The 18274-nt window shown below is 31.1% G+C and overlaps 2 protein-coding genes across 2 annotated transcripts in view; both read left to right on the plus strand.

Annotated features, from left to right (window-relative positions):
- The first annotated feature begins 3002 nt into the window (after positions 1-3002).
- Positions 3003-9722, plus strand: LOC107744655 (inhibitor of growth protein 5-like). Its single transcript, XM_016558461.1, has 6 exons — positions 3003-3117; positions 3610-3681; positions 3837-4003; positions 8681-8833; positions 8911-8972; positions 9043-9722. The coding sequence occupies exons 1-6, from the start codon at positions 3081-3083 to the stop codon at positions 9080-9082; spliced, it is 531 nt and encodes a 176-aa protein (XP_016413947.1). The 5' UTR covers positions 3003-3080; the 3' UTR covers positions 9083-9722.
- Positions 9723-13265: 3543 nt separating this feature from the next.
- LOC107744645 (serine/threonine-protein kinase PAK 2-like) overlaps positions 13266-18274 on the plus strand; it is a 10376-nt gene continuing 5367 nt past the window's right edge. The window contains exons 1-8 of the mRNA XM_016558451.1: positions 13266-13512; positions 14146-14293; positions 14382-14413; positions 15728-15847; positions 16889-17027; positions 17113-17176; positions 17252-17300; positions 17381-17493. Of these exons, the coding sequence (XP_016413937.1) occupies positions 13372-13512; positions 14146-14293; positions 14382-14413; positions 15728-15847; positions 16889-17027; positions 17113-17176; positions 17252-17300; positions 17381-17493 (806 nt within the window). The 5' untranslated portion in view covers positions 13266-13371. The remainder of the gene's footprint in view (positions 13513-14145; positions 14294-14381; positions 14414-15727; positions 15848-16888; positions 17028-17112; positions 17177-17251; positions 17301-17380; positions 17494-18274) is intronic.

The raw sequence follows: 18274 nt of genomic DNA on the forward strand, positions 1-18274 counted from the left end.
GATGCTGGTCTTGCACTAGCTGGACTTCACGCATGATGGAATCACGTTGGAAAGGTCACGCGTGAGTCACGTAGGCGGGAAAAACTGACCCACGCTGCGTCCAAAATCGCATACCTCCCTACTATATAGTAGGCGAAAAACAGTATGGGAGGCGAGTAGTATGTCTGAATTCCAGTGGTGGACAGTAACGGAGAATTATGAATTATTCAACTATTATAGATATTATAAAAAAATAAATAAAATAAACCAAAATGTTTTTACGTAAATAAATACCAAATTCCAAACTTCAAACTCTTTCCATTAATCTCGCCTTTTTTTTTAAATACTTAAACAATTCTTCTTTTTTCTTGGCTTTTGCAACTGTCTTATCTAGAGAAACCATCGCTCATTTACTAAAAAATAAACATTTATATTAAACATTTATATACTTTTTAGCCACAGATGCTGGTCTTGCACTAGCTGGACTTCACGCATGACGGAATCACGTTGGAAAGGTCACGCGTGAGTCACGTAGGCGGGAAAAACTGACCCACGCTGCGTCCAAAATCGCATACCTCCCTACTATATAGTAGGCGAAAAACAGTATGGGAGGCGAGTAGTATGTCTGAATTCCAGTGGTGGACAGTAACGGAGAATTATGAATTATTCAACTATTATAGATATTATAAAAAAATAAATAAAATAAACCAAAATGTTTTTACGTAAATAAATACCAAATTCCAAACTTCAAACTCTTTCCATTAATCTCGCCTTTTTTTTAAAATACTTAAACAATTCTTCTTTTTTCTTGGCTTTTGCAACTTGTAATTATTGCATATCGCCACCTACTGTACAGGAGTGTGTAACGGGACTTGGCAGATACTTTATTTCCATCCCTTGTTCTCCAAGAATATCTTCAATTTTATTTTCTTCTTCCATCTCCTGCCTGTATTCATGGTATTTATTGCATCTAAACAAGACATGTTCTACATCTTCCTTGGTTTGACATCTTGTACATAATCCATTACTCTTCCCTATTGTCTGCAATTTATCATTCAATCCAGTATGACCTAATCTCAGCCTTCAGTATACTACTTCTTCTCGCCATGTTTGCCATATTTATCCTTTTTCCTCCTACTTTTGCTTGGTTTATATGATGATGTTTAGCTTTAGACTTGCCATATTTGCATTATTTCATATTTAATCTTGGCTTTAATCTCTCCTTTTCCCATTATTAATTTCTACTTGCTCTTTTTCCAATGCTTCTTTTGCTATCTTATTGGCTTTTTCATTACCTTTGATACCAATATATGCTGGAACCCAACAAAACTGAACTTCTGTTCCTATAGATTTCTAATATTTAATAGTATATGTCTAGTCTCAATGATTAAATTGTCTCGAACTGAAATACTGCTTTCTAAACTTTGTAAGGCTGCCATTGAGTCTGTATACACTGTAAAAAATGACCGTGAATTTAACGGTAAAAGACTGTAAAAATGCTACAGTAAAAACCTGTTAAATGGTTAACGGTAAATTCCCCTACTATATACGGTGAAAAACTGTATTGGACATCTGCTGTATTATTTATATTCCAACAAAAACCTTTGGATTTTTAATGATATTCCCAACAATCATTTAATATTGAAGCAGCTGGACTGCTATTACTGCTTATTAGTCTAACCCTGAATATGTTAATGAATCTTAGATTTAGTGGCACACAAACACAAGTCACGTGACCGCACGGTGTATTTTCGTATATGAATATTAATATTATACTATAAAATTACTATATTTTATTGAATAAATTTTACATTTTTAAATAATATTAATGTTTTATGGACCAATAAATGTATATATTGAATAGGGTAATTTTTTCGATGTGTTATATAAATACATTTTATATTTGATCATTAAATTCATAGAATAAACATTACATACAGTTACTAAATTCCAAATTTGATTATTGATATTATAGAATAAAATGTAGAAATATGATGTATTTGTGTAGTTGATAATTAAAAAGGTCCATATTACATTTAATAAATGTTATGATAATGCATTCATATAACTAATATTAAAATTTTATTACCCTAAATGAATACATTGAATATTATTATATGATTGCGTCTATATTCATTTTTTGAAGTGTTATTAAATATTAACAACATAAAATATTAATTAAAGCTACTGCAGGGCTAAACACAAATTATTTCAGTCCAAATTGTTTTGCTGTATTATTTATATTCCAACAAAAACCTTTGGATTTTTTAATGATATTCCCAACAATCATTTAATATTGATGCAGCTGGACTGCTATTACTGCTTATTAGTCTAACCCAATATGTTAATGAATCTTAGATTTAGTGGCACACAAACACAAGTCACGTGACCGCACGGAGTCTCACCTATTATGTGTATTTTTGTATATGAATATTAATATTATACTATAAAATGACTCTATTTTATTGAATAAATTTTACATTTTTAAATAATATTTATGTTTTATGGACCAATAAATGTATATATTGAATAGGGTAATTTTATCGATGTGTTATATAAATACATTTTATATTTGATCATTTAATTCATAGAATAAACATTACATACAGTTACTAAATTCCAAATTTGATTATTGATATTATAGAATAAAATGTATAAATAAGATGTATTTGTGTAGTTGAGAATTAAAAAGGGCTATATTACATTTAATAAATGTTATGATAATGCATTCATATAACTAATATTACAATTTTATTACCCTAAATGAATACATTGAATATTATTATATGATTGCGTCTATATTCATTTTTTGAAGTGTTATTAAATATTAACAACATAAAATATTAATATTTAATCATTAATATTATTTATATGAATGTGTTATTTATTGCTATATCTATCGATCTGCGGCGATGGACGTCGAAAGAACGCTAATGAGCCAAGCCCCACTGGCAGCCAATCAAAACACGGCATTCAAAAACGCCACCTATCAGCCACTAGCAGAGCGCTTCCTAATTAATTATTCATGACATGCCAATGTTGTTCCAGCTCACGCTGGCTGGCGGAGAAAAACAAGCTGCGAACGAGTGAAGATCGTCACCATGGCGACAGCTATTTATCTCGAACATTATCTCGATAGTGAGTATACTTCATTTACGCTGGATTTAACGTTATTTTAAGCGGGATGAAGGCGTTTTGAATGCTCCAGTTTGAGGATGTTTTGGTGGCTAATGTCAGATTAGCATTAGCACTGCAGTTTACTAGCCAACAGGTTGATTAGCTTCATTTCGACCGCATGAAACTGCGTAGATCTCATTTATTCTTTCGTTTTGTTGTTTAGGTCATTATATATACTTCTACTGTAAAGCCACAGCAAGTTGTAAATACAGGACAGAAAGTAGTTAGCCAGCATGCTAACAACAACAACATGCTAAGTCAACAAACTCGTGTTGTTTTTATGTCTTCAGTGAGATTTCATGTGTGTGTATGAAATTAATGATAAAAACAGACAGGTGTCTGTGTGTTTTCTGCTCTAAAATAATTAGAGGACGGTAACAGACTCAATCCAGAACTTTCCTCATGCAAGTAAACAGTGTATTAAACCATGAATGTGTTTTTTTATGACCCTAGGCATTGAAAACCTGCCCTGTGAGCTCCAGAGAAACTTCACACTCATGAGGGAACTCGACAACAGAGCGGAGGGTGCGTCTCAAATCATAGTGTGCTGTCTACCTAGGGAGCATTTCTGGCCATCATTGAAACATATTCAATACGAGTGACCAAGAACACAGCATGGGTGGATCTGCATTTACAGCTCACTGATGAATATTTGACTGTTTTATTTCCTCTCCTTGCAGAAAAGAAATGTGAAATCGATAAGCTTGCAGAAGAATACATTAAAAACGTCCGGAATCTGGCTCCGGATCAGAGAGTGGAGCACCTGCAAAAGATCCAGAACGGATTCAGCAAATGCAAAGAATACAGCGACGACAAAGTGCAGCTCGCCATGCAGACGTACGAAATGGTCAGTAATCGGTTAGCTATTTTTAGAAGTGTGTGACTTTAGTCAAACCTGGAAATATCAAGGAATTTTTAATTTGTGTTTTTCTATTGGAATATGTTTCTAATCTATTTTATTGTCAAAAATCTTTTTTTTTTCTTACTTGTAGTAAAAAGAATTTTTTGTATTTTATATTCAGCTCTAAAATATTAATTGAGTAGAATTTTTTGTATCGGTTTTTTATTGTAAATATGATATTCCATATTTTATACTCTGCTCTGAAAAATGTAATTGCGTAGAAATTGTTTTATTGTCAAAAATCTTTTTTTTTCTTACTTGTAGTAAAAATAATTTTTTTGTATTTTATATTCAGCTCTAAAATATTAATTGAGTAGAATTTTTTTGTATCTGTTTTTTATTGTAAATATAATATTCCATATTTTATACTCGGCTCTGAAAAATTTAATTGCGTAGAAATTGTTTTATTGTCAAAAATCAAATTGTATTATAGTAAATCTAAGTTTCTGTATTTTATACTCGGCTCTAAAAAACTGTTTTATTGTCAAACATCATAGAATTTTTATTTGTAGTAAATATAATTTTATATATGTTATACTCAGCTCTGAAATATTTAATTGCGTAGAAATTGTTTTATTGTCAACAATCACAGAATTTTTTTTTTTTAGTAAATATAATTTTCTTTATTTTATACTTGGCTCTAAAATATTAAAATGAATAGAAATCATTTTATTGTCAAAAATCATAGAATTTTTATATAGTAGGTATAATTGTGTATATTTTATATTAATTTGTAAAATATTTAATTGAGTAGAAACTGTTTTATTGTCAAAAATCTGATTTATTATAGTAAATATACATTTTGTGTTTTATACACAGGTCTAAAATATTGAGTAGAAATGGTTTAATTATCAACAATCAGAATTTTTTCTGTAGTAAATATAACTTTCTATATTTTATACTCGGCTCTAAAATATTTAATTGAGTAGAATTTGCATTATATGTATTATATGATTTTTAGTTTAACTTAATTTCAAAGAGATAAAAAATAAGAAAAATGCAATAAAGAAATCAAAACGACATTAGACAAAAGTATTTCTTACTGTGTGAATCATAATAATAAAAAAAATGTAAATTATAAATGAAGAGTTCATTTGCAAAAACCGATAACTCCATTTTTATTTAATTTTTTCAGAAATCTCGTTTTTTTTAAAATTGCGCATTCCAAGTAATATCAATCAAACTGCAGTTGGGTTGTTTTGATTAAGTAATAATAACTTAAACAAATACAGGTAATTTACAAAATTAAAAATCATTGAAAGTATGCTTTATTACATATTAAAAGTTTGTTTTATAGCAAAAGCAGATAACTCCACATTTCATGTTTTAGAGTTTAACTTTTTCATTACCTTTGATACCAATATGTGCTGGAACCCAACAAAACTGAACTTCTATTCCTAGATTTCTAATATTTAATAATATATGTCTAGTTTCAATGATTAAATCGTCTCTAACTGAAATACTGCTTTCTAAACTGTGTAAGGCTGCCATTTAGTCTGTACATATGACTGAATTAATTGGTTTATTTTCTTCTATCCATCTTTAAGGCTGTAATTATCCCAGACATCTCAAGTGTAAAAACAGAAAGATGGTTATTTAATCTATAACCCGATTTTTTGTTAAATTCTGGAATATAAATTTCTATGCCACAATGACCATTTTAGTTTTTTGACCCATCTGTAAATATTTTAAGATATCCGTAATATAATGAAGACAAATATATTTGGCCATATTTAGCAAAACTTTGATCTTTGATCTTTTAGTAATTCTGCATTGATGTCTGAAATAGGGAGCACTTAAAGCTACTGCAGGGCTAAACACAAATTATTTCAGTCCAAATTGTTCTGCTGTATTATTTATATTCCAACAAAAACCTTTGGATTTTTAATGATATTCCCAACAATCATTTAATATTGAAGCAGCTGGACTGCTATTACTGCTTATTAGTCTAACCCAATATGTTAATGAATCTTAGATTTAGTGGCACACAAACACAAGTCACGTGACCGCACGGTGTATTTTCGTATATGAATATTAATATTATACTATAAAATTACTATATTTTATTGAATAAATTTTACATTTTTAAATAATATTAATGTTTTATGGACCAATAAGTGTATATATTGAATAGGGTAATTTTTTCGATGTGTTATATAAATACATTTTATATTTGATCATTAAATTCATAGAATAAACATTACATACAGTTACTAAATTCCAAATTTGATTATTGATATTATAGAATAAAATGTAGAAATATGATGTATTTGTGTAGTTGATAATTAAAAAGGTCCATATTACATTTAATAAATGTTATGATAATGCATTCATATAACTAATATTAAAATTTTATTACCCTAAATGAATACATTGAATATTATTATATGATTGCGTCTATATTCATTTTTTGAAGTGTTATTAAATATTAACAACATAAAATATTAATATTTAATCATTAATATTATTTATATGAATGTTTTATTTATTGCTATATCTATCGATCTGCGGCGATGGACGTCGAAAGAACGCTAATGAGCCAAGCCCCACTGGCAGCCAATCAAAACACGGAGATCCAGAACGGATTCAGCAAATGCAAAGAATACAGCGACGACAAAGTGCAGCTCGCCATGCAGACGTACGAAATGGTCAGTAATCGGTTAGCTATTTTTAGAAGTGTGTGACTTTAGTCAAACCTGGAAATATCAAGGAATTTTTAATTTGTGTTTTTCTATTGGAATATGTTTCTAATCTATTTTATTGTCAAAAATCTTTTTTTTTTCTTACTTGTAGTAAAAAGAATTTTTTGTATTTTATATTCAGCTCTAAAATATTAATTGAGTAGAATTTTTTGTATCGGTTTTTTATTGTAAATATGATATTCCATATTTTATACTCTGCTCTGAAAAATGTAATTGCGTAGAAATTGTTTTATTGTCAAAAATCTTTTTTTTTCTTACTTGTAGTAAAAATAATTTTTTTGTATTTTATATTCAGCTCTAAAATATTAATTGAGTAGAATTTTTTTGTATCTGTTTTTTATTGTAAATATAATATTCCATATTTTATACTCGGCTCTGAAAAATTTAATTGCGTAGAAATTGTTTTATTGTCAAAAATCAAATTGTATTATAGTAAATCTAAGTTTCTGTATTTTATACTCGGCTCTAAAAAACTGTTTTATTGTCAAACATCATAGAATTTTTATTTGTAGTAAATATAATTTTATATATGTTATACTCAGCTCTGAAATATTTAATTGCGTAGAAATTGTTTTATTGTCAACAATCACAGAATTTTTTTTTTTTAGTAAATATAATTTTCTTTATTTTATACTTGGCTCTAAAATATTAAAATGAATAGAAATCATTTTATTGTCAAAAATCATAGAATTTTTATATAGTAGGTATAATTGTGTATATTTTATATTAATTTGTAAAATATTTAATTGAGTAGAAACTGTTTTATTGTCAAAAATCTGATTTATTATAGTAAATATACATTTTGTGTTTTATACACAGGTCTAAAATATTGAGTAGAAATGGTTTAATTATCAACAATCAGAATTTTTTCTGTAGTAAATATAACTTTCTATATTTTATACTCGGCTCTAAAATATTTAATTGAGTAGAATTTGCATTATATGTATTATATGATTTTTAGTTTAACTTAATTTCAAAGAGATAAAAAATAAGAAAAATGCAATAAAGAAATCAAAACGACATTAGACAAAAGTATTTCTTACTGTGTGAATCATAATAATAAAAAAAATGTAAATTATAAATGAAGAGTTCATTTGCAAAAACCGATAACTCCATTTTTATTTAATTTTTTCAGAAATCTCGTTTTTTTTAAAATTGCGCATTCCAAGTAATATCAATCAAACTTCAGTTGGGTTGTTTTGATTAAGTAATAATAACTTAAACAAATACAGGTAATTTACAAAATTAAAAATCATTGAAAGTATGCTTTATTACATATTAAAAGTTTGTTTTATAGCAAAAGCAGATAACTCCACATTTCATGTTTTAGAGTTTAACAAAACATTCGTTTAAACTTTGTAATCTCCTCAGATGATAATGTAGATGCCTGACAAACGTTGTTGTGATCATAAACTGTATGGATATGATTATTACACGCAATACACAGAGCTTTTCCCTCATCATTGTAACACGCTGCTTTTGCAAGCTTCCGTGAAAACCTTTCAGCTTTTATTTTCCTTTTTCGCTCCCTGAAGAAGATATCACAGGTTCATCAAGTTCGTCGAAATTATCCATCCTCGATCACTTTTAGTCAGCTTTGACGAAACTCCTCTCAGCTAGCATGTCTTTTAACATTAGATGCACTTTTTCACTGCAGGAAGCGTTATTTTGGATTATGGACTCAATGTATTTTAGGAGTGGTGTGGATTATTGTGACGTTTTTATCAGACTCTCATTCTGACGGCACCCATTCACTGCAGAGCATCCATTGCTGAGACACTGATGCAATGCTACATTTCTCCAAACCTGATGAAGAAACAAACTCATCCTAATCTCGGATGGCCTTTTCATTTCTGGGTAAACTGTTCCTTTAAAGGAGAGTTCACTCAAAAATGCAGGTTTGAAGTGACATTTACGTTGTTTTCTTTATTTCCGCAGCCCTGAGTTCTCTGAATCCATCCTTCCAGTTCATCCGTCAGACGTCTTAGACATGCCTGTTGACCCTAATGAGCCCACATACTGTCTGTGCCACCAAGTGTCATACGGAGAAATGATCGGATGCGACAACCCAGATGTGAGAAACGAACGCCGTAAACCGTTGATTAGCCTTTCCTCATAGTATTTATTTAACCAAAATGCCTTTCTTAACAGTGTCCCGTTGAGTGGTTTCACTTCGCCTGCGTTGATCTGACAACGAAACCCAAAGGGAAATGGTACGTCGGTCTGTTCACCATATCTCTGTTTCCAACATCAAAAAAACAACGTCTCTTTTCCTCCTTCCAGGTTCTGTCCACGATGCACCCAGGATCGGAAGAAAAAATGAGACGCACATTTGTATCGTTGAGAGATTACATTTCTATATGAATATATATACGTATGCACATATATGTATTTTGTCTAGGTGGTGAAATAGGATATAATATATACTCCTTAATATGGCCATGATGAAATATACGAGGGTCGCGAGGAAACAAAGTTTTTATTTTTCAAAGTACTTGAAATGTTTCCATTTAAGTTTCATTCTGTGTTGTCAAATTGTCATTTTCAGACAATCTAGGATATATTATATATGATATATATTTTCTCTTTACTTACTGATTAGTATGTATTTTCATTTTTTTATGAAGCTTCAAGCAACTATCATGTCATTGTGCTTTGCTCATGAAATGTTTCGCGAACTTTTAAGACGCTGAATTCGGCAGCCGCTCTTGCACTTAAAGGATAACGCGACTACTTTTTTCTGCAACTATCGATTTGCTTTGAAACTCAACTTGTTGTTTGAGCAAAGCTAAACTTTGAAGTGCAAGTGATACGTTTTATTGTTTCTAATTATATAATTTCAGACGATAACCTAAAATCGCATGCGGAATATTTTGCAGAACTCGAGGCGATTAGCTACTGTGGAAGCTTGTTTCCACCTCAGAATTAAAAACTAAAAAAGGTAATCTAACAATTCGGATTTTTCTCGCAATTCTGACATTTTTCTTTCTAAACTTTTTTTTTTTTTTTTACTATTTCAAGTTTAGATCTCGCAGTTCTCAAAATGTCGCAATTATGCCTTTTTTCTCAGTATGGCGAGAAACGAAGTCTGAATTGTGTGAAAAAAAACGCAATTACTTTATTCCGTTGCAGAAAAAAAAAACAGAATTGACGTTTTTCTCGGAACAGAAACAGAATTGACTTTACATCTCTCAATTCTTTAGTTTATATCTCGTAATTGTGTTTTTTGTTTCTGTCACGGAATAAAAAATACAAAAGTATTTGCGGCTTTTTATATCTCACAATTTTGAGATTCTTTGTCGCAATTGCGAGTTTTATATATCACAATTCTTACTTTTCTTCTCAGAATTGTACGTTTATATCTAGCAATTCTTTAGTTTATATAATATATATTTTGTTTATAAAAAGCCACAATTACTTTATTCTGTGGCAAAAACAAAACAAACCTTGCAATTCTGAGTTTATATCTCATAATTGTCTTTTTTGTTTCTGCTACGGTATAAAAAGTAAAAAAGATAATTGCGACTTTTTATCTCATAATTCTGAGTTTTTGTCTCGCAATTCTGACTCTTTCGCAATTGCTAGTTTATATTCTTTAATTTATATCTTGGAATTCTGACTTTTTTTCTTGCAATTGCAAGTTTATATCTTACAATTCTTTAGTTTATATCTTAGATTATATAATTAGTTTATAAAATAGCTACAATTACCTTTTTTTTTTTTTTTTTTTCTGTGGCACAAAAAAAAATTGCGAGATAAAATTTAGTTTATATCTTCTGACTGTGCTTTTTTTACTTCTGCCACAGGATAAATAAAAAGTGTAATTGCGATTTTCTGTTTCGTAATTCTGAGTTAATATCTCGCAATTTCGTTTTTTTTCTCACAATTGCGAGTTTATATGTCAATTCAGACTACTAATAAAAATTTTTCTCAAAATTGCGAGATATAAACTCACAATTGCAAGGAACAAAATCTGAATTGAGAGAAAAAGTTGCAATTACCTTTTTTTTATTTTGTGGCACAAAAAACGAATTGCGTAATTGCGACTTTCTGTCTCGTAATTCTGAGTTAATATCTCGCAATTTCGTTTTTTCTCACAATTGCGAGTTTATATGAAAATTCAGACTTTTTTGTTTATATCTCGCTATTCTTTAGTTTCTATCTCACAAATTTTAACCCTTTTGCGAGGAACAAAGTCTGAATTGTGAGAGGAAGAATTCGCAGTTACCATTTTTATGTTTTTATCGCGGATTGCATAAACCGCCGCGTTTCAAACTCCATCCCGAAGAAAGCGTCTTGCTCCAGTTCTGAATGTTTTAAGCACATGGTTTCGGCAGTATCTGCTGTCTTTTTACGGCACTTTTTACGGCACTTATGGCCAGAACGCTTTCAGATTCAATGCCGTTTTTATGGCTCTAAACGTCGAAAGGCAAACCAACTGTCAGAGGATCAACCAAAGCGAGATGAAGCGGTGTTAACGCTGCTCTTGTGTTATTTTATCATTCTATATGTGATCCAAATATAAAACATGAAATATTCCTTCTATCATATTGACGTGAGACTACCTTGTTGAACACACGTACCTGTACTTTGTATCGTGTCATCAGTAGTGGGTAGAATCCACAAAGTGTGACAATCAAGTAGCGTTTTATTTTTTCATGTTTAACTATCCCTGAAAAATATGGACTCGATGTTCCGTACAGCTTTTCGTAAAAACAAATAAATATTTACCATTAAAACTCATCTGTCGTTTGAAATGCATGTTAAGTATTGTGTGATATAAAGCAGTGTCATTTTAGTATCATTACTATATTAGCTCAGTATTTGTTCATATTTAAAATTTAATTTGTAATCATTTGTAAGTCGCTTTGGATAAAAGCGTCTGCTAAATGACTAAATGTAAATTTTTTGTTTTATGTTTTCTCCATTTTAATTTTAAAGTTGTAATATTTTTTTATATATATTTACTATCTTATTATTTGTTAATATTTTTGATTTTTTTTTTTTTTCGTTTTAGCTTTAAAGTTTTTGTCATTTTTACTTGTTTTTTTTAAATGTCTACTCTCTTAGTATTTATTAATATTTTGTATTAAATTTACATTTTTATATTTTTCATTTTATTTTAGCTGTAAAGTTTTAATAAGTAGTTTTTTAAATGCATGTCTTCTAATCTTTGTGTTTTTTTAATATTTGATGTTTTTTTACTTTGTTTCCATTTTAATTTTAGTTTTAAAGTTTTAGTAATTTCTATTTGTTTTGTTAAATATGTCTTAGTTTTTATAAATTTTTATTGCACTTTTAGTCATTTTAGTATTTTAACCATATATATAATTGCTGCAGTTAAATTACTTTTAATTTTTACTACTCACACACACACTCTCTCTCTCTCACACACTCACTCACTCACTCACTCACTCACACACACACACACACACACACTCTCTCTCTCTCTCTCTCTCTCTCACACTCACACACACACACACACACACACTCGATAATGATAATTAAGCATAAAATGGCTATATTGATGCTAAAAACTCACTTTAATATTTTTAATGCAAAATATAATTTATTATATTTAGATTGTTTTATTTACATTATTTTAATACGTTATTTTAATTTTTAAAAACATTTCCCACATTGTTGTTCCTGATTTTCACTGCTTTTTTTTTTAAACAATGAAATTAGTTTTGCATTGATTCTGTAGTACTAAATAAACAGTTATGTGGCTATTTGGCATGTCCTTTAGCATTAGTCGAGTCAAGTTGAGCTTTATTGTCATTCCGCTACATGTGTGGACATACAGTGGAACAAAATGTCGTGTCTCGCAGGACCACTGTGCTACATAAACCTAAATATAAACATACAACACTAGACGTAAGAACAATTTTTAGACCTACATAGCTAACTATCTGAAGCGGTAATCTAACTATACATATACTATAAATAGTTGACTATACATACACATAACCTAAGACAGACTATACAAGTACTTTACATAACTGTGCATGATATTGTGCAAAATAGGTATTTAAGGTTAAGAAGCAAGTAGTGAAATGTGATTTGTGGTGCATTCACAAGTAAACATTTGTTATCTTAAGTTCTTGTAACATGGAGTGTTTATAAGAAAGTATCTGGTGCATATAGAGAGAAAAGAGTGTGTTTTTCTACAGGTGCTTTGTCCAGCACACTCAGAATTGCACAATGTTCTTGAGGTTTTCAACTGTTTTCATGTGGTGCATGTGGTGGGATGGGGTGGAGAGGAAAATTGCATTTTCCATGCATTATTTTTCAATCTAATTTTAATCATTCTATATGTACTTCTGAAAATGTAATTGTCGCACTGCAGGAGTTATGCGAACTGAAAAAAATAAAAAAAATGCACCTAATTTACAGCTAAATGCATTAAGGTTTGGTTGCAAAAAGTTGGTTTTGAAAAGAAGTTATTGTAAATGTCCCGTTTGCAGTGCTCTGAGGCAGCCCACGATGGTTTGGTTTTGACTGCACTGTGTTTGGTGTGTTACTGCACACGTCGAGATGCATCGCCTCGCTTCACACCCGGCTGTCAGTGTCGGCGCAGACGCTCGAGGTGACTCTCGGTTGTGCTGAGTTATGATGATGAAGTGCTGTGTGTGTCGTGTGACAGGCGGCCGAAGGAAAGACCGAGATAAAGAGCGGCCGGAGATCTCGCCGCCGTCAGACTTCGAGCACACCATTCACGTGGGGTTTGACGCCGTTACCGGAGAGTTCACGGTAAGACTGACTGTACATCAACTTTACTAGTCATCATTTCAAATAACTTCTAATATTATTTCATTATATTACTTCCTAATTATATATATATATATATATACTTACTGTTCTGCATTATTTACACAATTAATGTCTGTTACAAACTGGATAATTTTGTGAACAACTGCAAAGTAAACTTAAGAGTTACTTGTATTCAATGTACAGAGCAAATAAAGTGTAATGATATTAATAAAAACAGTATTCTTCCGCCAAACAATGTAGTTCCTCAGAATCAGTTGTGGTTCCAACAAAGTGGTTGCCGAGCAACACACAAACGTAAACAAAGGTGTATGTTACTTTGTAGAGTCATTTACAACAGCTTCGAACTCAGCTCAGCCAATCAGAATCAAGGACCGGAACTCTCCGTTTTATAAGACGAAACGAAACACACATCTGGTAATATTGACTTAAAATATCGGCCAAATGGCGATTGTTTACAACCGTTACCAGATGTCAGAATTGGTGTATATAATGCACAATGGAGTATAATGTAATGGTGTATAATGGTGTATATAATGCATTTATATAATATAATATAATATAATGGCTCTGAGCGGATCTCCTCAGTTTGTGTTTCTCTGTGCTGTTTCTCAGGGAATGCCGGAGCAGTGGGCGCGGTTACTGCAGACCTCGAACATCACCAAATCAGAGCAGAAGAAGAACCCGCAGGCCGTCCTCGACGTGCTCAAGTTCTACGACTCCACGGGAAACGGCCGGCAGAAGTACCTCAGCTTCTCCTCAGGTCTGCTGGACGACTCGCGCGCTTTCATGCTGACGTTACCAGAATCATGTCGTACTGACCGCTTTTCTCCATTTGTTTGTATGTATAGAGAAGGACGGGTTTCCCTCTGGTGAGCAATCGGTATGTGTGAATCAGTGCTGTTTTACTGTTATGGAGGTACTGTTACAGTTGTTGTTTTAAAAATGAGTTTTTATTTTTGTATTTTCCAATTTCAATTCAAAGTTTTAGTAACTTTATTGTGCATTTTTTTACATTTTATTTAGTTATATGTGTCCCTGCAGCACAAAAGCAGTCTTAAGTCGCTGGGGTATATTTGTAGCAATAGCCAACAATACATTGTATGGGTCAAAATTATAGAATTTTCTTTAATGCCAAAAATCATTAGGATATTAAGTAAAGATCCTCTAGGGTCACATTTTTGGTTATTTAAACTTGGGTCCCACGTTATATTAAGTGGCTTTAACTACTATGTACTTGCATTTAAATTAATCATTTAATGCACTTATTGTGTACATACATGTTTTTACATTGTACTTATAATTTAAAAAATGCCTGCATGTAATTACATCTTCTGTAATTTCTGTAATTACATTTATAATTACACTGTTGACCCATCTCTTACACCTTAACCCGACCCATCCCTTACAGCTTGACCCACCCTTAAACCTACCCATACCACCAAACCTGTCCCTAACCTCACCCGTATCCCACCTCAATAGCAGCAGAAGTGTTTTGCAACACAATATGAACACTAAGTACATTGCACTTATTTTTTTGATGTAGGTACATCGTAGTTAAGGCCACTTAATATAAAGTGGGACCTAAACTTATTTACCCAGTTATGTTATTTTTATTTTCAACAAGTTTTTTTTCTCTGTCTAAAACTAAATTAAAATGAGAAATGTAGCTTTGTCAACTAGCTGAAATAAAATAAGTTTATATATATTTTGAATTAGATTTAAACTTATGAATTTCTGTTTTCAATTTAATTTTAAGGTTTTAATTTTGTTTTGTTGTTTTAAATTTTTATTCATTTTAGTTTTTTTAAACACGTCAATATAGGTTTTATAATTTTTTTTTTTTTATTCAAGCTTTAGTTATTATTAATATTTTAATTAGGTTTTAGCTCTTGTATATTTTAATTTAAAAAATTTTAATCGTTTTAATAGTTTTTAATCATTTTGTTTTGTGTTTTTGTAATTGTTATTAGTTTTTGTTTTCTTTTTAATTTGTCTATATAAAAATTGAATAATTTTTATTTTAGATAAAAATTGTAGTAATTTTTACTTAAGTTTACTTTTTTATATGTATTGTTTTTTTTATATATATATATATGTTTTTTTTTGTTGTTGTTGTTAACAAAAATGTTTACTAAACCAGCTCAAGCTGGTTTCTAAATAATAATTACACTGCTTTGCTTCCCCGAAACCAAAGCCTGTGAAAAAAACATCAGAGCCCTCGTCTCCGATCAAAACGGTGGATGACGATGAAGACGATGACGATGTGGAGACGCCTCCACCTGTTGTTGTACCACGACCAGAACACACCAAGAGCGTAAGAAGCCGTTAAAGTAATAGTTCACCTAAAAATAAGTATAGTGTATATAAAAAAACTACTATTTGGATATTTACAGTGTTAATTTGGTATTGCGATACCATTATTTTCATTTTATTTAAGAGATTTTTCAAATACATTTTTGTAAAAAAAAATTTTTTTTACATTTTTAAGTATTTTTTTTAATGTCTATGTAGTTGAACACTAGCATTATTATGTGAATTTTGAGATATTGCATCAAAAAAATTTGAGCTGGTAGTATTGAGATTTTTTTTAAGGTCTGTTTGTAGTTTTTGGGGTATCGCATATAAAAAATCGCAAGGTGAAAATATAAATAAAAATCCGTGTAAAAAAAAAAATTTTGAACTGGTAGTATTGAGATACTATAGGTTTCATTTAAAATTGTTTTTTGTTTTTTTTTTACAAATCTTTAGTAATTTTCTTGGGATTTTTTGTTGTTGTTGTTGTTGTAAATTTTTGTAGTTTTTGTTCTTTTAAAATGTGCATGTAGTTTTTATAAAAAATTTTTTACAATTTCCATTTTTGTTACTTTAGTACAACTAAATAAAAATGAAAAAATTAAGCTAAAAAAAAAAAAAAAAAAAAAAGAATTTTTTTCGTCACACATGACCACATTTACATGTCATTGACCTATATTTGGCCCGTACAGTCGCAGTGAGGTAATGCGGAGGAAGTAGGATAGATGCTATCATTCTTAAACAATAGAGAAATTAATCAAGAGTAAAATTACTAGCTCTGTGTTATAATTGAGTCTGTTTTACAGTGGCATGTCTCAACGTGCATTTTTTTGTAATATATGTAGGCTTTGCAGACATGCACTGTCAGAAAAATGTGCAAAAATTGTACCTTTTAAGGGTACCCTTAAAATGTCAACTTTGTACCTTATTTACCCCTATGAAAAAGGTTCAAAGTAGTACCTTAAGGGAGAAGTTAAAGAAAAAGTGTATTTTATTTCAAGTAACGAAAATGCATTTTTATAGTTTTGGTTTCAGTCAACCATAATAACCCTGGTTATTTCAGGTATATACTCGACCATCGGTCATCGACCCCATCCCTGCTCCAGTGACGTCTCCAGACAGCGAGGTCGCATCGAAGGCCACCGATCGACAGAGACCCAAAAAGGGCAAGATGACCGATGAGGAGATCATGGACAAGCTCCGTACGTCACCGCATAAGAAGTTCTTTGCGCAATTTCACTGCTTTGTGAGATTCAAACCACATGTCCTCTCTTTCATATCCAACAGGAACCATAGTCAGTATTGGAGATCCAAAAAAGAAATATACACGATACGAGAAGATCGGACAAGGGTAGGTCCCACAATTTTGCGCACCATATTGTTCTTCCATTCATGGATGGAGATCAATAATTGCGTCTTTCCACAGAGCTTCGGGAACCGTGTTCACCGCCATCGACGTCGCTACTGGACAGGAGGTAATGCAAGAGAGCGAAACGGATTCGTTGTTGTTTGTTCTTCCACGGTTTCGTCATCTCAACACGTTTCTGTCTCTCAGGTGGCCATCAAACAGATCAACCTGCAGAAGCAGCCCAAGAAAGAGCTAATCATCAACGAAATTCTCGTCATGAAGGAGCTAAAGAATCCCAACATTGTCAACTTCTTAGACAGGTAAATGCTCTTTAATTTTGTGAGCTTGACCTTCACTTCCAGGTCAGGAAGTTCCAAGTTGACCTTAATAATTGGATACTACTTAGCATTTTTAGGCGAATTTTGGGATATTGCATAAAAAAAAAACGCTGGATGGAAACGCCAAGATGAGCTTAAAATCTGTGTAAAACTTTTGAACTGTATATTTTCTATCCAATAAGAAGACATGCACAGAAACTATGATGTAAATGCATTTACCGAATACATTCGCAAACTAAAACTTGCGTTCCGTGCCTCAACAGATCGTGGGTTTTGGATAACTGGACTGACTAGCGCACAAATCTCATCGCACACCATCTAGAAGGTTGTTTTAGTCATTCTGAAATGTCCAAATGCAAGTTAACACAACAGCGTTTGTTATTGTTTCATCCGTAACTTAATTTTCGAAATTTTTGTTTCATAAGTAGTTGATTATGGTCAAAAAAAAAACAAAAAACTTTCATTTTTATTATTGACATTTTGTACCAGTTTCTCAAGAAGTGACAAATTTGTTCTCTTAAACACATGGAATGGAAACATTGCTTTATTTGCAATTGTTTTATACGATATTCGAATTTTTAGCACAAGTTAACTTTGGTTGGAAATAGAGCTGCACGATTAATCGTTAAAAGATCGCGATCTCGATTCAGACAACCACACAATCTCATTTCTAAATGACAACGATTCTCCCGTGTCTATTAAACCTTTGACAAAGTCTTACCGGATCATTCAAATCTGCGTTCGCACTGCCGCTGACACAGAG

Source organism: Sinocyclocheilus rhinocerous, unplaced genomic scaffold (assembly GCF_001515625.1).
Source record: "Sinocyclocheilus rhinocerous isolate Xijiao unplaced genomic scaffold, SAMN03320098_v1.1 scaffold47, whole genome shotgun sequence".
NCBI lineage: Eukaryota > Metazoa > Chordata > Actinopteri > Cypriniformes > Cyprinidae > Sinocyclocheilus > Sinocyclocheilus rhinocerous.

What these genes read in the sequence shown, in the direction of transcription:
- LOC107744655 (XM_016558461.1), top strand. Translation starts at nt 3,081, where the DNA reads ATGGCGACAGCTATTTATCTCGAACATTATCTCGATA. An exon ending in CCATGCAGACGTACGAAATG is followed by an intron (nt 4,004 to 8,680) that starts GTCAGTAATCGG and finishes CATTTACGTTGT; the next exon opens with TTTCTTTATTTCCGCAGCCC. An exon ending in ACGAAACCCAAAGGGAAATG is followed by an intron (nt 8,973 to 9,042) that starts GTACGTCGGTCT and finishes TCCTCCTTCCAG; the next exon opens with GTTCTGTCCACGATGCACCC.